Source organism: Microcaecilia unicolor, chromosome 1 (assembly GCF_901765095.1).
Source record: "Microcaecilia unicolor chromosome 1, aMicUni1.1, whole genome shotgun sequence".
Classification (NCBI taxonomy): domain Eukaryota; kingdom Metazoa; phylum Chordata; class Amphibia; order Gymnophiona; family Siphonopidae; genus Microcaecilia; species Microcaecilia unicolor.
The window spans coordinates 450,048,510-450,070,694 of record NC_044031.1 but is presented as its reverse complement, the minus strand read 5'-3'; the positions used below and the strand labels follow the sequence as shown (position 1 = coordinate 450,070,694).

The 22,185-nt window shown below is 42.6% G+C and overlaps 1 protein-coding gene across 1 annotated transcript in view; it reads right to left on the bottom strand.

Moving 5' to 3' along the window:
• Positions 1-22,185, bottom strand: part of C1H18orf63 (chromosome 1 C18orf63 homolog) — a 186,323-nt gene that overhangs the window by 54,248 nt on the left and 109,890 nt on the right. The window contains exons 7-9 of the mRNA XM_030212812.1: positions 14,163-14,272; positions 9,208-9,304; positions 7,290-7,375 (exon numbers count right to left, since the gene is read on the bottom strand). Of these exons, the coding sequence (XP_030068672.1) occupies positions 7,290-7,375; positions 9,208-9,304; positions 14,163-14,272 (293 nt within the window). The remainder of the gene's footprint in view (positions 1-7,289; positions 7,376-9,207; positions 9,305-14,162; positions 14,273-22,185) is intronic.

Sequence of the window (22,185 nt, the reverse complement as noted above, 5' to 3'; positions counted from 1 at the left end):
AGTGGACCAAAATTCCTCCTGACATGTGTGCAAACCTCATCATCAACTACAGAAGACGTCTGACCGCTGTGCTTGCCAACAAGGGTTTTGCCACCAAGTATTAGGTCTTGTTTGCCAGAGGGATTAAATACTTATTTCCCTCTGCAGAATGCAAATAAATTCATATACTTTCCACAATGTGATTTTCCGGATTTAATTTGTGATGTGCTATCTCTCACTGTTACCAATAACCTACCCTTCAATTATGGGCTGCTCATGTCTTTGTCAGTGGGCAAACTTACAAAATCAGCAAGGGATCAAATACTTATTTCCACCACTGTATATCTCATAAAATTGAAATCAGATGTTTTTCTTCTTCAAAAGTCACATTTGGATTTAACTGAAGCTTCAAAATTATCAGGAATTTGGTTTGATAAGCTATACACAGCACCTGCTAAGGGAAAGAAAAATGGTGTAATAACATTCATTCGCACATCTTTTCCCTTTGAACTCTCCTCTCACACCTTTGATCCTGAAGGTCCACGGTCTCATCTGAAAGGCACTATCAACAATAAACCAATCACTCTTATCAACTTATATGCTCAAAATGCAGATGATCCTAAGCTCTTCCACAAAATAAGAACACAAAGAGTATCCATACTGGGTCAAACTAATGGTCCGTCTACACCAGTATCCTGTTTCCAAATAGTGGCCAAGCCAGGTCTAAAGTACCTGGCAGAAACCCAATTATTGGCAACATTCCATGCTACCAATACTGGGGCAAGCAGCTGCCTCCCCATCTCTGTCTCAATAGCAAACTATGGACTTTTCCTCCAGGGATACGCTAACCGTTGTTACCACGTCCTCCAGCAAAAAGTTCCAGAGCTTAACTATTCATTAAGTGAAAAAAGAAAAAATATTTCCTCCTATTTGTTTTAAAAATATTTCCATGTAACTTCGAGTGTCCCCTAGTCTTTGTACTTTTGGAAAGAGTAAAAAAAATCAATTTACTTATACCCGTTCCACAACACTCAGGATTTTGTAGACCTCAATCATATCTCCCCTTATCTGTCTCTTTTCCAAGCTGAAGAGCCCTAACCCCTTTAGCCTTTCCTCATACGAGAGGAGTTCCATCCCCTTTATCATTTGGTCGCTCTTCTCCTAACCTTTTCGAATTCTGCTGTATCTTTTTTGAGATACGGTGACCAGAACTGAATGCAACACTCAAGGTGAGGTCACACCTTGAAGTGATACAGAGGCATTATAGTATTCACCATCCCTTTCCTAATAATTCCTAGCATCCTGTTTGCTTTTTGGCTGCCGCCACACACTGAGTAGAAGATTTCAGTGTATTATCTACGATGACACCTAGATCTTTTTCTTGAGTGCTGACCCCAAGTGGACTCTAGCATCAGGTAACTATGGTTCGGATTATTCTTTCCAATGTTCATCACCTTGCATTTGTCCACATTAAATTTCATCTGCCATTTGGTTGTCCAGTCTTCCAATTTCCTAAGGTCTTCCTGCAATATTTCACAGTCCGCACATCTGAATTCACCTTAGAGCTGGCAGAATTAGTAATTTTGAATAATTATTTTTGGTTTGAAAATAATTTTTATCTTCAAACACAAGGAGTGGCCATGGGGGCTACTCTAGCCCCTTCAGTGGCCACGTTATACATTGCCCAAATTGAATCTAAGATGATATATGTGGCCCAACAGTTTGCACTGGTTCGCCTATGGAAGCGGTTCCTGGACGATATTTTCTTTATATGGACTGGGTCTGAACAATCTCTGGCAGAATTTGTGCGATGGCTCAACACATTGGATATTAATATTTCTTTTACTATGACATCTAGTCAAAGGGCGATTGAATTTTTAGATCTTTGGATCTACAAGGAATATGATAGATTGCTAACATCTTTATATCGCAAACCAGTGAGCCGGAATACCTTTTTACATTTTGGGAGTTTCCATCCTTATCATCTGAAATTTAATCTTCCGGTTAGTCAATTTTTGAGAATTAGGAGGATTTGTTCTTCTTTAACGGAGTTTAAACGTCAATCAAAAGAATTGAAAGCTAGATTTAGTTCGAGGAGTTATCCAAAAGTGGCAATTAAGAAAGCTTATCTACGAGCAAGATTTGCTCATCGCTCATGGTTGTTGTCTGAAAACAACAGAGAAGAAATAGATAGTCTGACATGTGTGTTGCCCTTCTCGACTACGAGTCAAAAAATTGTGCAAAGTATAAAGGATCACTGGCATATTCTTCAGTTGTATCCCTGTTTTCCTGAGGTGCCAATAATATCTTACACAAGAGGTAAATCGATAGGCGATTGTTTAGCCTATAATAAGTTTTTTGATCCTGTGACTAATGTTAGTAGTGGTAATCATCTTGAATGTGGGCACTGTCAATGGTGCTCACAATCGATCACAGGCAGTTTTTGGTCAGTACCGGGGAAGAATTTGAGGTGGAGGTCCAAAACTAGGACAAATTGTGATACAAAGAATATTGTGTATGTCATAATATGCCCTTGTGATCTTTTATATATTGGGAGGAGTGCTCGTTCAATTAAAACCCGTCTTACAGAACACAAATCCCGTATAAACACTCAAAATACACAAGCTCCTTTAGTGGAGCATTGGTTGCAAAAGGGTCATAGCTGTGAGGACATTAAATGGAGGATTATTGAACAAATTGAGATGAGGAGGGAGGGTGGTTCAGTGAATAAATTGCTTAATTTTAGAGAACAGTGGTATATTTTTTCTTTACAAACATTTGTCCCTATGGGCTTAAATGCTGAACTTGAATGGGCGTCATTTATCTAGCTTAGGACCAATAAGAACTGAGGGGGAGGGACTATTGATGTCAAGACGTAGGTGGTATTTAATCTTGAAAGAAAACGTTGTCGCCATCTTTGCTGATAAAAGTAGGAGCAGAGCTGGCGCTAGAATTAATGCTCAGGGTGAGTTTTTCATTGCTTAGGTTTGTTAAAAGATATGGGGGCTGAGCAATGAATATAATATAAGTATTGTTTTGTTTCTTAGGGGACTGTCCTTGAGGCAGCTCAAGTTTGAGCAAAACATATGTCGGACAACTTTTACCCCTGGGTCCGATGACAAATTAAGATAAGTTAAAAAGTTTAAAGTCTATTTCAAAAAATTATATTGAAGAATTTAAAAAGCTGAAAATGTTGAAGCTGACCTATGAAGATGATGGATGTTATTAACATTGCTACATAAGTTATTTGTAGGTGGCAATGAACATCGCTGAGGTCAATTGATAGATGGGATAGAGTGTCTATACAAGCTGTGGAAAATTTTTACATCTAAGGCACGCTATATTTATAGATTGTTTTGAACACCTGAAGAGTATGATCCATATATACTGAGACATTTCAAATCCTATCAGCATTTACTTACTTCTATTCAACATTATATTCTTTGCATTGAATGCGGTGACCATTAAGTCCATCTCTGGCATCCCCCAACAGGCAGTTATCTATTCGAAGGCCAGAGGGGAGAGTGTCCACTCCCTCGGCTCCAACTGGTGGCGACTGAGAAAGTCCACTTGCACATTCTGTGACCCCACTATATGAGATGCTGTCAAGAAAGAGAGACCAGTCTCTGTCCAACGGCAGATTAGAGCCGCCTTGCGCTAGGGGTGCACTCCTGGTGCCCCCCCGATGGTTTACATAGACGACCGCCATCGCATTGTCCGAAAGAACTCGAACTGGGCAACCGCGAAGAAGAGACAGAAATTCCAGAAGGGCCAGACGAATCACCCGTAACTCCAAGCGGTTGATGGACCATGACGCCTCCGTCAAAGTCCAAATTCCCTGTGCCGTCTGTTGCAGGCAATGAGCCCCCCAGCCAGACAGTGACGCATCCGTGGTCACAATCTTCCAGTCCGGGGTTGCCAGATGAATACCTGACACCAGATTTTTTTGAATGAACCACCAGTGCATGATTGTGTGAAGACGGGCCGAACATGGCACCTGAACCTCGTAATCCTCCGAGATCGGAGATCAACGGCTCAGAAGGTGCCACTGGAGGGGGCGCATGTGAGCTCTGGCCCACTTTACCATGTCCAAGGTGGAGGCCATGGAACCTAGAACTTGTACATAGTCCCAAGCCCGCGGGTTTGAAGTCTGAATAGCGCTCGAAGCTGAGCCTGTAACCGCTGTGCTCGAGCTGAAGGAAGAGAAACTATCCCTGTTCGGGTATCGAAGCACACCCCCAAGTATTCCAGCGTTAGGGAAGGCGTTAGGCTGCACTTCGGGAAGTTGATCACTCAACCAAGCGATTGAAGCAACCCGACCACTTTGTCAGTTGCCCGCTGACTCTCCTCAAAAGAAGACGCCCGTACAAGCCAGTTGTCTAGATAGGGATGGACCTGAATCCCTTTCTTCCTGAGATAGACCTCCACTACCAGGACCTTGGAAAAGGTCCAAGGCACTGTGGCTAGGCCGAAGGGCATCGCTTTGAATTGAAAATGATGACCGAGCACTGCAAAGCGAAGAAAGCGCCTGTGGGGAGGCCAGATTGGAATGTGTAAATAGGCCTCTTTGAGATTGAGAGAGGTCAAAAACTCCCCTGGCTGTACCGCTACAATCACTGATTGGAGGGTTTCCATGCGGAAAAGCCGAACCCGTAAGGACCTGTTGATGCACTTGAGATCTAAGACGGGTAGCAAAGAACCGCCCTTTTTTTGGCACCACAAAATAAATGGAGTATCGACAGCACCCTCTTTGTGCTGGGGGTACGGGCTAGACGGCACCCAGCCGTTGTAAGTTGAGGATGGTGTGTCGAACGGCCCGCACCTTGGCGGGACATTTGCAAGGAGATTCCAGAAAAGAGTCTACTATGGGACGAGCCAATTCTAACTTGTAGCCATCTCTGATAACCTCCAAGACCCATTTGTCGGATGTTACCCTAGTCCACTCCACCAGGAATAGGGACAGTCTGCCCCCAATAACCGGCTGGATATGGACCAGGGCCCCATAATTGGGCGGACCTGGCTGTGGGCTGGTTTCTGTTACCGGAAAGGAAGGCCCGCCTATCACCTCGAAAAGGCTGAGGCCTCCGAGAAGACCTTGCTCTCTGAAAAGAGGCCCCATGACCTGGATGGTAACGCCATGTATCCCTAAACTTAGGTCTAGGTCCCGCCAGTCATACAAACTTGGACCTGTCCTCTGGGAGGCGCTGGCCCTTAGAGTCACCGAGGTCCTTCACAATCTGTTCTAAGTCTGTCCCAAACAAAAGCTTTCCCCTGAAAGGAAGCCTTGCTAAACATGACTTAGAGGCCACGTCTGCAGCCCAATGATGCAACCCACAGCCAGCGACGCGCGGTAACTGCTAGGGAAACCTCCTTTGCTGAAGCCCTCAAAAGATCATAAAGAAGATCCGGAAGGAAGGCTAAACCGGACTCCAAGGCCAGCAAAACAGCCATGAGATCTTCCAGAGAGGAGGCTTTCTGTACCCACGATAAGCATGCCCGTGCTGCATAGGAGCCACAAACTGAGGCCTGCAGGGAAAGGGCTGCTACTTCAAACGACAGCTTCAAGCAAGTTTCCAACTTAAGATCCTGAGGGTCCTTGAGCACTGTGCCACCCTCCACAGGGAGAGTGGTTTTCTTAGTGACCGCTGTGATTAAGGAATCCACCCGTAGGGATCTTCAGCAAGTCTAAGTCAGGAGCAAGTAGTGCATAAAGACGGACATAGCTCTAAGCAACCTTAAGCCCACTGTCCGGCGTATCCCACTGCGCCGAAATAAGGATCTTCATGGCCTCATGCACATGAAAGCAATGAGGTGGGCATTTGGTTCCAGACATAATAGAGGGCACCGGACCTGTTCCCCCTGACAATTCAGGGAGGAAATGGCCAAAACCTTGAAAGCCCTAACAATCAGGGAGGGAAGCTCTTCCCTGTGAAAAAGGCGGGCAGCCGTCGGATCATCCCCCTCCTCAGAGGGCAGGGTGACCTCATCTGCCAAATCCAAAGAATCTGAGGGCGAGCCCGGAGACAAAACCGGGCCATCTGTGTGAGAGAGCTCCTCGGGATCCAAAATCTCCGCATGGCGACGTTTTGGCAGGAAAGGCTGCAGCAACCGAAGTTTGCTGAGGAAGAGACGGGGCTGCCTGAAGAGAAGCTCCTGACTTCTTCAAAAGAAAGGCATTGAGCATTAATAAAACAAAATCCGGGGAAAAAGGAACTGCAAGGGACTCCCCTGCTCCCTGTACATCACTTCCCTCCATCGGAGCCTGTTCCACAGAAGCACGCTGCGCGTCTTGTCTATCAACCGCCACGTGCGGAGCGGGTCGCGCCTGAGAGGAAAAAATGGTGCCCGCCGACGCGCGCTGCACTAACTGCCCCGACGAAACCACTGAAACTATCCCCTGCGCTTCCAACTCACCGGACACCTGAGGGGAACCCCCGTCGTGCTGAACACCCGCTGCAGGCTGACGGCGGCAGGACTCACACTCCCCCAATGCTGCTCTCCGGCCCCCACACCGGGAGCAGCGCTTAGCCGCCTCAGAAGGCACTGACATGCTCCACAAACGCCTGCCCCAAAACAGACTCGGCAGCCCGTCTAGTTCCTTCGTATGATTAAACAAAAACAAAAATTCTTACCTTTTTTTTTTTAGTCAGGAAAGAAAGGAAACACCCGATCAGGCCAACAGCCCCGGGCAATGGAGGAAAGGTAGGGGAAGACCTGGCGCCACCAGGTGTACATCACAAGCTGCAAACAGCCACTCAACCGCTGTCTGTGCTAAACTAGGCCCAAAGGACACCAGTAGCCAAATCAAACCAGAGCTGCACAGTGATGTCCCTCTACCTGCTAGATAGAGAGAATACTGAGGTTCAGCTGACTGCACAGGTCCACATATAGCAAACCTTGGAGATTCTCTCTATCTCCACCTGCTGGTAGAGGGACACAACCCACAAGTCTCTGGATTGATCTGTAGGACGCCATGGAAGGCGTTATTATAGTCTCCATTCCTTTCTGAATAATTCACGACTTTCTATTTGCTTTTACTGAGGGTGATGATTTCAATGTATTATCCATAATGTCTCCAAGATCCTTTTCCTGGTTGGTGAATCTTAATATGGAACCCAGCACTGTGTACCTATGCTTGCAATTATTTTTCCTTAAATGCATCACTTTCTGCTTGTCTACATAAAATTTAATTTGCCAGATGGTGACTGGATTGATTGATTTATTCTGTGTTATTTCTCATGCTTGTGACTTTGTTTATTTTTACCACTTAGGCCAGTCAAATGTTGAGTGTGGAAGCAGTCAAAGGATACGTGAACAGCCTTTCCCCTATCAATTTGAAGAAAACACTGCAGTATATCATATTTTCCCCTTGATCTTCTGGGAGCATGTACCCATACTAAAAAAACAACAAAAAAAGTGTATATAAATTTTGAAACATATGACCACATTTTATTCTTTCTGTAAAAACTGAACTCATTACCAGTACCCTATAGGGCCAAATTTAAAACTCTGATTTTCAAGGTCTCAGATGAAATGGGCCAGAGTACCTAAAGAACAAGTTAACCCGTTACACTCTTTTTGAGACTAAAGACTTCATAAAGAGTATCCCTAACTGTATGCTTACCAAAGAAAATCATGTGATGTGACACTCAACAAACAGCGATTTCAGGAGTAGCTCCCACACTTTGAAACTCACTCCTAAAGAGGCTATTTCTATCTCAAGGCTGTCTCTACTTCAGGAAGCGGGTGAATGCCTGGCTCTACTCCTATGCCTTTAAAGCCTTTGGCAATTGACTAGCCAATCACTCACATTGTATCAGAAATAGCTTTCAGCATATCCTCTAAATGACACCAGTTCCACATACCTTATTCAACTGTTACCTTCAGTCTAGTCACCCATTTATATTTATACCAATGACTTTGTATTATTTTGTCTGTCTCTGATATGATGTCCAAATCTGATTTTGGACGTTTTGGAAAAAACATCCAAAAATCCAGTAGCAAACTTGGCCATTTTCAAATCAGAAAAATGTCCAACTTTTTGTTTTGAAAATAGTCATTTGCTAGATGTTTTTGTGCTTAAAGCGTCTATCTTTTAGGACCATTTTCGAGAAAAAAAGGGAAACGCACAAAAACAAGCCATTGGGATATGTGGGGGCCAGCATTCTTAGTAGACTGGCCAAACAGATATCCCAGCAGAGCAGTGGGGCACTGCAGTGGACTTCACATAAAGGGTCTCAGGAACACACCTCACCGTTACCCCCTTATATTGAATGCGAAGCCCTCCAAAACCCACCAAAACCTACTGTACACTACAATAGCCCTTATGCCTGCAGGTGTCATCAATATGTAGATACAGTAGGGCTTTTGGAGGGGTCACACTTTCCACCACAAGTGTAACAGTTAGAATGGGATGTGGACTTGGGACCCCTTCTCTGCAGTCCACTAGACTACTCCAGGGGTCTGCTTGCTATAACTAGCCATAACATCTGAAGCTGTCAAAGAGGCTGGTATGTACTGTTTCTTTCACATCTTTGGGGAGTGGGGTCAGTGACCACTGGTGAAAGTAGGGGGGGGGGGGGTCATGCTTTAATCCCTCCAGTGGTCATCTTGTCATTTAGGGCATCTTTTTGTGACTTAGGTATGACTGAAACAGGTCTAGACCAAATGGTTTACCTTTTAGCCCTGGATGTTTATACTTTGTTCCATTACAGCAGAAAAACATCCGAGTTCTGGGAATGCCCAAATCTCACCCACCAACACGCCCCTCTTGTGATTTGCATGCACCGCAGAGAATAACATCCGAAATTCAAGTTTTGGAAATCATGATTTGGACTTTTTTTGGTGAAAAATATCCAAATGCTACTTTATGCTGTTTTTGAGATTTTGGTTTTTTTTAAATGAACCCCTGTATGTCCTGATGGCACTTGTTCTTTCTGCTGCTTATTAGATCTTTCATTATATTGTGCTAACACTGTGAATACTATATCTTTGTTATATACTGTAAAAATGTTTCACTTGGACTGTACTGACATTATGAATATAATATCTATGTTATATGAAAGTCTATTATGCTGTTTGAATGTGTACATCACTAAGGAATTTAATAAATCTTAATAAAAAATAAAATAAATATAAAAGAGTAGTGCGCATAGATAGATAGATACACATTACTAATCATCTTTCAGAAAAATGATTACTAATATTTAATGACTGGCCTTCTTTTACCAGATTCTTCCAATGAGCCTGAAAATTTTCATATGACAGAAATGGTGAATCAGGTGGAATGGAATGGCTGATGCTTACAATCTGACCCATCTTCATGCTGTATAGGGAAAATAAAAACACAGAGAGAGAGAGAGATATGAAAGGCATGTCAGTAGGGCAATTACCTGAAACTTCACAATACACATTACAATCAGAATGTCTAGCTCTTTATATTCCTTTTCATTATCTGCAGTATCATGAATTTGCCTACCTGTAGGAATTCTCCATAAACAGCATAAATCAGACACAGAAGTGGGTTATATCATCTGATGACACCACATGGATAGTTATCACAGATCTCAGAAAAGACCGTCACTTCCTCATGAGTCCTGTCAGCTTAATTCAGAGTTTAAGAACTTAAGTGGGTGGGTATGTGTATCTTATTTATCTGCTGCATATGGATAATGTTACTTTCTCCATCAACGAGGATGAAACAGCCTATGAAGTATGAAATCTCATACCTGAACATTGCCATATTTTGATTTATTTAACTTCTGAGGGCAGTACAGAAACATAAGTAGTTTTATAGAGAGTTGACTACAAAATAAAAAGGTCTTACAGAACTGTTTATCCAGATGTACTTTCTAGGACACAGACATAAATTTGTATAGGCCATCCAGATTGGAAAATGGATATTTAAGTACATGTGTTCAAACAAACACTAGTATTTTAGAAAAGGCTTGCAGAAGGCACAACCTTTTAAAAAATATGTCTAGTGCCACCAAGGAAGCATATATATTTGGTAACATGCAAAACATGAGAAGCCATTTTATAAAAGAACATGATAAAAAAAACAGTAGCATCACTAAGGGTTTGCTTATGTAAGTAGGTTACAAGTATATATAAATTGAGATTTTGCAATGTTACACATCTGCTGGGAGTTAATTAAAGAGCCATCCTCTAAAACACAAGCTTTGGAGACAGGAAGCATAATTCCTTCCTCAAGCACTCCTCCAAATCCCAGGTCCAAAACAGGAGTCAAGAGTTATGTATGACTCGAAGAAGGCAGTGGTGTAGCCAGAAGGCAATTTTTGGTGGGACAACAGGTTGGATGGGTGGGCACTAGAGCTGCCAACTTTCTGAAAGAGAAAAAAAAACCTAGCCACCTGATGCACCCATGCTCCACCTCTACCTCACTCCCAATAACTTCAATGAGGGTAGCAGTGCAGACTTCAGTGGCTGCAGGCCAATTGAGAGCTAAGGGAAGTACAAGAGACTGCACTCTTCAGCCCCCATTCAGCCATGGTCCTTCAACACACATATGGAACTGAAGCCAAACACATTCCGCATCCAGAGAACCTCCTGGCCCTCCACCAACAATGGATGCAGAGCAAGGACATTTCCCCATAAAACTCACCATACAAAGAAATTTGGGTTTCTAGTATAATCTCAATAATAGACATATTGTATAGTAATTAAAAAAATTATAAACAAAAAGTCACTCAGAATTTAGAGCAAATCTACCATGCCAGCACTAACTTCTAAAACAAGGATCTTACCTATGAAAAGTTAGTGCCCTAAATATTACAGTGGGACCCTAAAATATCGATACATCTATTGAAAAAACTGAATATGCCAAATTCCTATATAAACTTCATGGTAACAGAATACCTCGGTCACAAACAGAGATGAACCCCAAGAAGCCAGACCTTGCATGTAGTACAATACTAGAGAAACAAGAAAGAAAGGCAAAATACTACTGTAAGATTTCTCCTGCTGAAGAGGAGGGACGTCCCGGAATATCAAAAACCAATCTGAAGCGACGGAGAAACTCTGAAAGATCAGAAAGCAGAGGATCCTGCTGCTCCCACAGCGGCGAGGCCCATGCCAGAACGGCCCCAGAGAGCAAGGATATAATGTAAGTGATCTTAAGCCGATCTGAGGAAAAAGCTGCAGGCTGCATCTTGAACAACATCAGACATTGGTTTAAAAAGCCTCTGCAAGCTGGGGGGCACCGTTGAAACGAGGCGGTTCTGGCAGCCGCAGACCCGGGGCTGGTAATACTGGACTGGCTTGGGCGGCAGGGCCCTGCCGCTGAGACTGAAGAGTGGTCAGTTGGGAGCAAACGTCCTGCAAAACTCCAAACGATTGAGCTGGACTTGTTGTTGTTGTTCTTGTAGTAAGACTTGAGCCAGGTCAGACAAGTCAGGTTTGTCCGATGAACTCATGGCTTCGGCTTACTGTCAGACTCATGAATCCTTGTGCTGAGTAGAACACTGAAGCCTCTAGGAGAATGGGAGGACCCAGGTTCTGACTCAGCGGTCGGACAACCCTGAGGCTTCACCTGTAATGACTGCCATTCCCCGGAGGTTGAGCCCCCAGGTGCGGGCGGCCGAAAGGACTTATGAAAACAGGCACAGAGAGAATTCAGGGTATAGGCTAGGTCAATAGGCTGACAGCAGGCACAGAGAATAGTCAAGGTACACGCTGGGTCGATGGGCAGGCAGCAGGCACAGAGATTAGTCAGGATACACGCTGGGTCAATAGGCAGGCAGCAGGCACAGAGAGTGGTCAGGATACACACTGGGTCGGTGGGCAGGCAGCGAGCACAGAGAGTAGTCAGGATACACTCTGGGTCAATAGGCAGGCAGCAGGCACAGACAGTAGTCAGGATACAGGCAGAGGTCAGCAACGAGGAACCAAGCAAAAGAAAGCTAACATAGAGCAAACAAACACCTACCGGGGTAGAAGCCGAAACAGAGTGCAGGAGGAGAGGTCAGTTGATAAAGTGCTGGCGTCTGACATCAGCAGGATCTAGCAAGGGGAGACTAATAGCCAAGGGGAGAGAGAAGGAGCAGAAATCATCAGTGGCCAATAGGAAAGGAGTAGAGGGAGGAGAAAAAAGAGAAGAGACATCAGATTGGTCAGTAGGAGAGAGAGGGGAGACTAATAGCCAATGGGAGAGAGAAGGAGGAGAAATCATCAGTGGCCAATAAGAAAGGAGCTTGGGACGGAAACAAAAGAGAAGAGACATCAGATTGGCCAGCAGAAGAGAAAGGGGAGGAGCCATGATGCGGGGAGCAGCGAATTAGCATAAATTGGGGCGGAGCCAGTCAGACAGCAAAGCCCACGTGCGAAGGTAGCGCGCGCTGCGTGGTCACAATGGCCCGGACCTCCGTGTTTGTTGGGGAAGCTGCCTGGATGGAGGTAGGGGACGTGACACACACGCTGTGATTGATCTGATAGTAACATCAGACCATGCTGAAGTCTTAGCCTCACTTGGGGTCAGGAGGGCAAAAGGTGCAGCCCCTTCTGGCATTTTAATGCACAGCTCTTACCTGATAAGGAAATCTTGACTAAAATTCAGGATAGCATCCATACATATTTGCAGATCAATATGACTTAAGAGTTGTCCTTCAAAACCATATGCGGAGAGTTTAAAGCCTTTCTCCAGAGTGAGATTATCAGTTAGCAGCCCACAGACAGAAGCAAGTGGCAGCCTAAATGACAACTTGAAACTCACATAGTCTCCTTAGAAACAAAAGCAGTCTGACTTTAATGAAGATTCCAGAAGCTAAACACACCTATAATAAAGCTTGCCAATGAGACAGCAAGAAAATAAGTCTTTTCGGACACTGTTCACTATTATGCAGAATGCAATAAGAGAAGTAAGCCATGGTGAGATACCTTAAGGGAGACAGAGCTAAAATAAAGCCAAATATTGACAGCTATAACAACTATATTAGAGTAATTTAAATCTTACTATCTGAAACTGTATACCTTAGAAGCCCCTTCCACTTCACCAGACTTATTTATTTTTAAGCCATATAACTCAGCCACAACCCAGTGAGGAGGACAACTTAATACTCCAGGCTCCACTCTCCCAAGATGCAATCATATCTGCAATTAAATCTTTAGTATTAGGCAAATCTCTTAGGCTGGACAGACTACAGCAGATTTCTATCAAGTATTCAAAAATAACATAGCCCCTTGGCTACTACATTTATACCAACAACTTGGGAAGGAAGGATCTCCTACAACACACAGAAAACAGTGAAGGTGACTCAGAAACAAATAGACGATATTCTAATTGTCTAAAAGATTTATTGTCCAACAACAAAGGCTTGACACAGCTGTGTTTTGACTAACTGGCCTGCCTCAGGAGTCTCCTAGTATTGTCTGTATAGAGCTGTCTGTATCAAATGCTGCAGTCTACAGACTTTTCGCCTACAGTCTAGAGAAGTGTTTGAGAGGTTGACCATTTTCTGGCGCATTTTTCTGTTACATGTTGGTGGGAGAGTATATTTGGTCAGTGAGAGCTGTGGTTAGTTTTACGGTATCCAGACCTTTTCGGTTTATCCTTGTATTTGTCTTTTTAAAGACAGATTGCAATTGTTTTTCCCTTACACAGGCCTTAGAGCCAAAACACAGTCCATGTCGGGTAATTACTATTGTAATAAAGATCTTCTGCCAACCGTCATTTGCTTCACTGTTTTCTGTTCATCATTCGTGTTCTGCGGAGTGAGTTCTCCTTGGTCTGCTATTCTGCTCAGATGTTGAGCATTACCATGAAGAAGACCTAGTTTAAATTAGCTAGTTACATTCCCTGGGGTGGCCAGGGCTTAAGATTTTGCAAAGGCAGTGTTCACCATTCCTGGGAGGAAGGAAGTTATTAGCCATCGCTCAAAGCTAACACCTAGATGACAGACTTAGGTCCTACAACAGCTGGGCTGAATTAGAAGATGGATATAAAAATGGGGGAGGGGGAGCATGGTCAGCTGTGAATGAAGGCCCAAGATGCTATAAACCAACAAAGACCAGGTATACCAGGAAACTCAAATGAGAAGTAGAAAATTGATGGGGATAAGAAACCCCATAAACTGATTACAGTACTTCAATTCTTCAGAAAACAAAGAACCTTTTACAAACCTCTGTTCACACAATATGATTTATCAATGAAAAAAAAAAAGTCCTACCTTGGTAAAACATAGCACCAGTTACTGGAAATGAAGTGCCTTAGAATCACAAAATTCTTGTTATTCTCAAAAGTCTTTAGTGCTCCTGCTGAAATATCAAAGTCCACCAGCTAAGTTATAAAAGAATACAAATAAAGATATTACTGCCAGAAGTTGTCGCTCAGACATAAGCAATATGTATAGTACTCTAAGCGAAACTGGAATGTTGTCAAAAATAATGATTGAGTTTGGCTAAGAAGTCAGAAGTCAATATTCAAAATGACATATATTGTTTATGTCAGGGTTAATCACATAAATCTTATTTCAAAATTTTGGGCACACGACTGCATAACGTTGGTCCAAACATTTTGATGTCCAAACAAACGTTATTAGTTTAGAAGGGCTAGCAGGTGATCTGGGGATGGGGCTAAAAGTTAGCCAGGTCAACTTTGCCAGTTTATGCTGGATTGCATAAATAGCTGTCTTAACAAATGAATAACTCTTCTGTGTTTAACTTTAAGACATTATATATTCATCAGTCCAAGTTGATTGAAAATCTGTTTAAAGATAACCAGATAAGTCATCCAGTTGTCTTTAAATGATGTACCAGTCCTCAAGAGTGTAATAAGTTAACAGCTACACTTCAGCCTAATTAAATTTAACAAAGGTATTCAAAAATATGGATGGGAGGTTCTGGTACATTTTAATAATGTCAACTCCAGGAACAGAGTGGGCATTTAACCAATATTCAGCACTTAACCAGTTAAGTTACCTAGGGGCTCATTTTCAAAGCACTTAGATTTACAAAGTTCCATAGGTTACTATCCTGCTTATTTTCGAAGGAGAAGGGCGGCCATCTTCTGACACAAATCAGGAGATGGCTGGCTTTCTCCTAAAGTCGGCCAAATCGGTATAATCGACAGCCGATTTTGGCCAGCTTCAACTGCTTTCCGTCGCAGGGTCAGCCAAAGTTAAAGGGGGCGTTTCGGCAGGGTACAGAAGGCGGGACAGGGGCGTGGTTATGAGATGGCCGGCTTCGGCCTATAATGGAAAAAAGAAGGCCGGCTCTGATGAGCACTTGGCCGGCTTCACGTGGTCCATTTATTTTTAGGACCAAGTCTCAAAAAAGTGCCCCAACTGACCAGGGGATCACCTCCCCTTAACTCCACCAGTGGTCACTAACCCCTTCCCACCACCAAAAAAAAAAAAATGTTAAACATTTTTGTGCCAGCTTCTATGACAGCCTCAAATGTCATACCCAGCTCCATCACAGCACTATGCAGGTCCCTGAAAAAGAAATGAACAGCAATGAATAAATTTCACCTTCCTTTTTATCCTAATAGACCAGTCCAGACCAATGAGATGTACAGTACAAAAGCAATACCTCACTAGGTGTGAGAAACTAGATCCCCTGGTATCAATGCTCTGCCAAGGCAGCACCACCTCTGGCCAGAACATCAATCTTGTAGTGCTTCTCAAAGGAATGTAACAACCACCAAGTTGCTGCTTTGCAAATGTCTTCAAGCATAAATGCACAGGACTCTGCCCAGGAGATGATTCTTGCCTGCATGGAACATGTGTGGAGCCCAACTGGAACTACTTTCCAACTAAGGATGTATGCCACCTCAATTGCTGTCTTTTAAACCACTGCGCTATTGAGGTCTTACAAGCAGCCTGCCCTTTATGTGGACCCTAAAATAAAATGAAGAGTCTATAAAATGAGGAGTCTATCAGACTTTCAGAAGGAATTTATAACTTCCACATACCCAAATGCACCCTGCAAACATCCAACTTATGGGGCTTCCATACAAATTCCAAGTCTCCTCTTCCCCAAAAAAGGCCAGGTGTGACACCATCTGATTCAGATGCAAAGGAGAAACCACTTTCAGCAAGAATGAGGGGACCATACAAAGAGATGTAGTCTCATCTACAAAGGATAAGTAAAGATCTCTAGAGAACAGGGCCTACAACTCAGAGACTATCATAGCCAAACAAATGGGAGCCAGAAAAACTGCCTTTAGAGTGAGGTCCTTCAAGGAGGGCATTTCATAGGCTCTAACGGTAGGCCCAGGTTAAGGTCCCACTGTGGAATAATATATCCCAACGAGGGTTCAAACTTCCTGCTATGGGATTCCTACCAAAATGGCCGCAGCGTTTTTCTTTATAGATTTACAATTCAAAGTCCTGTGACGTTAATAGCAGCAAACATTGTGTGTTGTCTTGCATTGGTTCACTGTCGAACGTCATTTAATCAACAACATATTACCTTACGTATATCGTTTATATTTCAAATTCAAGTTTTCTTCTAATGATGTAACTAAGAGTAACAATCTAACAGAACAAAATCGAAAATTGGAATTAAGTATAAGAATTGAAAGTAAAATTGTGAAATCCAAAAAGGATTTTTTAAAAAGTCCAAAAGGATCAGAGAAAGCTTCTCCATTCTAATCTCAGGTTTAATCCTGAAGGTTCCTCCATCTTTAGTACAAAGATCCAAAATTGTTCCCTTTGTAACAGTTTTCTATTAGGGGAGTCCACCGGAATATGGTCAACCGCACAGACCTGTAATGAAGAAAAGTCATGTCCCATTTCAAGACAATGTGATACAATCAGGGCTTCAATCCTCAATTGTTTCAAACAACTCTTATGTTCAGAGATACATCTTCTTAAAGGGCGAGTAGTTTCCCCGACGTAGATTTTCGGACAGGGGCAAGTAATCAAATAAACCACATGGTCAGATGAGCAAGTGGTATTTGAATTTAGAAAGAATTTTGTGTGTGTCACAGGATGGATAAAATATTCCGTAATTTCAAGAGTGTTGTGACACAAAAAACATTGTAAGCATTTCAAATGGCTCCCCTTAGATATTATCCTAGAGGAAGTTTTGGAAATGTCCTATGGAATCATAAGTTCCTTCAGATTTAAATTCCTTGTAAAAGTAAGACGTGTTTGAGAAAACATGGGTGAAATGTTGAGGATGTTCCAATGTTTTTTTAATAATTTTGGAAACTTTTTCAATGCCTGGAGTGTATTTTAGAATACAGGTCATACAATCATCTGATTCATTTTTTGTTGATTTTGGGGCAAACAATAGATCGCGACCTGAAAAACATGCCCTTGTATAGGCTCTGTGGATGACTTGTTTGGGGTATCCCTGATCCAAAAGACGCGTTTTAAATGTCTTGGAATCTGTTTTGAAATCAGAGATATTAGTATAAATATGACAGAATCTCAGGTATTGAGAAAAGGGGAGACTTTGCTTTAAAGAAGGAGAATGGTCACTTGAAAAATGAAGGAACGTGTTACGGTCCGTTTCCTTTTTATATACAGTTATCGTCAAATGGTTGTCATGTTTAGAAATCAGGACATCTAGAAAAGGTATCTGGGAGGGGTGATGACTCAAGGTAAACTGGATGCTAGGATGACATGTTCAACTAGTCAAAAAATAAGAGTAATCTCTCTTCTGTATCAGTCCACAAAACAAACACGTCATCTAAATCCCACAGCAGGAAGTTTGAACGTGTTCAAGTCTTTTGGTCACCCACGCCTTGAGACTGCTATTTATGGTGAAACTCTGGCCAAAGTCGGTGTGATGGCCCAATCATTCACATGTTGTTTTCCTACCTGCACTCTGAAGTTGAAGTTAAGCTAAGTCATAGTAACATAGTCTGCCCAACAAGATAAACTCACATGTGTCATTTTTTGTGTATACCTTACCTTGATTTGTACCTGTCTTTTTCAGGGCACAGACCATATAAGTCTGCCCAGAACTATCCCCACCTCCCAACCACCCGCCCCGCCACCCACCACCGGCTCTGGCACAGACCGTATAAGTCTGCCCAGCACTATCTCCACCTCCCAACCACCAGCTCTGCCTCCCACTGCCGGCTAAGCTTCTGGGGATCCCTTCCTTCTGAGGAGGATTCCTTTATGTTTATCCCACGCATGTTTGAATTCCGTTACCGTTTTCCTCTCCACCACCTCCCGCAGGAGGGCATTCCAAGCATCCACCACTCTCTCCGTGAAAAAATAATTCCTGACATTTTTCTTGAGTCTGCCCCCCTTCAATCTCATTTCATGTCCTCTAGTTCTACAGCCTTCCCCACTCCGGAAAAGGTTCGTTTGTAGATTAATACCTTTCAAATATTTGAACGTCTGTATCATATCACCCCTGTTTCTCCTTTCCTCCAGGGTATACATGTTCAGATCAGCACGTCTCTCCTCATACGTCTTGTAACGCAAATCCCATACCATTCTCATAGCTTTTTTTTGCACCCCCCTTCCATTTTTTTCACATCCTTCACAAGATACGGCCTCCAAAACTGAACACAATACTCCAGGTGGGGCCTCAACAACGTCTTATACAGGTGTATTAAAACCTCTTTTCTTCTGCTGGTCACACCTCTCTCTATACAGCCTAGCAATCTTCTAGCTAGGGCCACCGCCTTGTCACACTGTTTCGTCGCCTTCAGGTCCTCAGATACTATCACCCCAAGATCCCTCTCCCAGTCCGTACCTATCAGACTCTCACCGCCTAACACATACGTCTCCCGTGGATTTCTACTCCCTAAGTGCATCACTTTGCATTTCTTCGCATTGAATTTTAATTGCCAAACGTTAGACCATTCTTCTAGCTTCCGCAGATCTTTTTTCATGCTTTCCACTCCCTCCGGGGTGTCCACTCTGTTGCAAATCTTAGTGTCATCCGCAAAAAGGCAGACTTTACCTTGTAAGCCTTCGGCAATATCACTCACAAATACATTGAATAGAATCGGCCCCGCCCGGCAACACAAAGGAAAGAGCAAGGTCTGTTTGAAACAACGGAAGTCGTTGAAGGTAACATTCAGTCCGGCAGTGCCTTTCTTGAGTTTGCGACGGAAGAAAGCTTGGAAGAAGCAAACCCTGCAGAAATAACGCTGACTTTAATTTGGAAAGCGCTTCAGGATCTAAAATAAGTTGTTTCTAAGTCCGTTCGAGAAACTACTTCAATTGGGACAAAAATGACTCAGTTAACAGAATCCTTGGATAACGTACGTTCAGAGACAATGGCAAAAATATCCCAGAATTATGAGGAAATAAAAAGTATTAAGATCACGGCTGACTCACTGGTAAAAGATAAACTTTTGCTTCATAGAAAAATGGAACAGTTAGAAAACTTCAATAGAAGACTGACTCTTAGAGCTATAAATTTCCCCATAATACCTGGGATATCTCCAAATGACTTATTTAAAAAATATCTAACTGAGAATCTGAACTTACCATCTCAAGCTATCCCTCCTTGTAATAAAATTTATTATTTAAAAATATCAACAAGGAAGAATGAACCTGGACAAGAGGGTAATGAAATAGATCTTCAGAATTTAACGGCTATATTGGAAGAATCCATAACTGAAGTGACAACTCGTGGTACTTTAATTATTTCCTTAATATTTGAGCAAGACTTAAGTTCACTGATAAGATTATACTTTAAAAATTTTCAGAAATCATTTTATGGTCAAAGAATATGGATTTATCCTGATGTTACTAGAGTAACTCAGGAAAGACGTAGAAAATTCTTGTTACAGAGGGATAGAGTGAGAGAAATCCTCGCCTACCCCTGTAAATGTATTGTCAAATATTTGAATAACAAGTATATTTTTTATGATCCTGAACAATTACAGGGTTTTGTAGATAGGAAAAGCTTGAATTGAGAATAATTATTAGAAATAGCGAGGAAATATCAGAAGTAAAGCCACTGACTAATAGACAATGTTTTCTTTTATTAATCTCTCCTATATGATTTTCACCACCTTCTCCCCCTTTGAAGATTGAGGTCTGAGAAAGAGATAGGATTGTTGTTATAATATTCTTTGTTTGAGACCTGTTGGTCCAGATGTTTATTTTCCTTTATATGATCTCTGTGTTTTCACAAGTGTGTTGTTACTACAACTTGTATATTGTTTAAATAATAATTAAAAAAAAAAAAAAAAAAAAAAAGGAATCGGCCCCAGCTCCGATCCCTGAGGCACTCCACTACTCACCTTTCTCTCCTCCGAGTGAACTCCATTTACCACCACCCTCTGGAGTCTGCCCGTCAACCAGTTCCTAATCCAGTTCACTACTTCGGGTCCTATCTTCAGCCCTTCTAGTTTATTCAAGAGCCTCCTGTGGGGAACCATGTCAAAAGCTTTGCTGAAATCTAAGTAGATTACATCCATAGCACGTCCTTGATTTAATTCTCCAGTCACCCAGTCAAAGAATTCCATGAGATTCGTTTGGCACTTCTCTTTTTGGATCCACAGTCAGTTCTGTGAAGCTTTAGAATTTTGTATTAAAGAATTTAAGGGTTTCTTATGCCAGTGATGAAAGAACCCATTGATTTTCCTCAACCTTTGCTACTGAAAAAGGAGAAATTAGATCTTACATGCTAATTTGCTTTCCTTTAGTCCCTCCGGACCGGACCAGGATTGGACTGTTGGGTTGTGCCCGCCTACCAGCAGGTGGAGACTGAGAAAAACTCTGACTCTAGAGAGCCAATAGGAGCCCTGGCCATGTGACCTTAGCCTCAGTATTTGAATAACAAAGCAGGAAAGAAAGAAAGAACTTCTGTGCCGTATGGAATCCTAGCAGCCACAAATTCCTCGGCAAAACCGAGTACTAGAGCTCACCAGCAACTCTCACCAGAGAAGTGGTATGGCCCATTTGTATTAGAGCTCACCAGCAACTCTCACCAGAGAAGTAGTATGACTCACTTAAGGTTTCATATATATTCCAGCAACTGAGCTCACCAGCAACTCTCAACAGAGAAGTGGTATAACATATTCAAGGCTTTATATATATTCCAGCAACTGAGCTCACCAGCAACTCTCACCAAAGAAGTGGTATTAAGGTTTTATATATATATATTCCAGCAACTGAGCTCACCAGCAACTCTCACCAGAGAAGTGGTATGACATATTTAAGGCTTTATATATATTCCAGCAACTGAACTCACCAGCAACTCTCACCAGAGAAGTGGTATGACATATTTAAGGTTTTATATATATTCCAGCAACCGAGCTCACCAGCAACCACCAGAGAAGTGGTATGGACCACGCAAAGTCTTTTTTTTTTTTTTTGAAACATTCCACTTCCAAACTTAATAAAAGAATCTAAAGAGTTGATAGAACATGGGAGGGGCCTGGTCCGGTCCGGAGGGACTAAAGGAAAGCAAATTAGCAGGTAAGATCTAATTTCTCCTTCCTTAGCGTCCCTCCGGATCGGACCAGGATTGGACTGTTGGGAAGTACCAAAGCAGTAATCTTACGGGAGGGACAGACATTGAGAATGCGGTAGAGTCCCTGAAAACACCCAAACTAGGATGAATATGAAGCCAAAAGCTTGACGATCCAAGAACCGCCAATAAACTAAATAGAATGATTACAAAGCAAAAAAGCTGAAAAGTCAAGCGACGCTGAACATTGTCCCCTACCAAGTGGCCGCTATATAATGTCCCCTACCGCACTATCAGTGCAGCGCAAAGGACAGAGAGACTCGAGAAAAAAAAAACGACTGAAAGAAAGATGGCAAAGGTAGAAGCAGAGCCGCCTGGAAACAAAAAACTGCAATGAATCTACCTCAGCTGAGAAAGTGGAAACCGAGATCCTGAAGTACAATACTCCAGATATCGTAGACTATTGCTGACCTAGCAACAGATTGGAAGTATGTAAAGCCTGTCAGTGAGAAAGTACCTGATCACTAGAAGCTAAATAGGTAAAAACAAGAATGCAGTTAAATACTATGCAGAAGAAGGTACCTAAATCCCTGCTGCAAACTAGACTGAAGGTCCAAATAAACTGACAGCCGCTGCAGTTACCCAACATGAAGAAAACATATCTCAGAGCGCAATTCAAATGAGAGAGAATCATCTGTAGCTGTTGCCTCTGCAAGCAGATCACCTGAGACTCTTGTCGTAGACCCCAATTAGTGAAAACAGGAATAAATCAACAGCAGACACTTGTTAGTACCGTTCATCTGTTAGATACATATAAAAGTCCATAAAACACTACACAGTTCCAGGAATAAC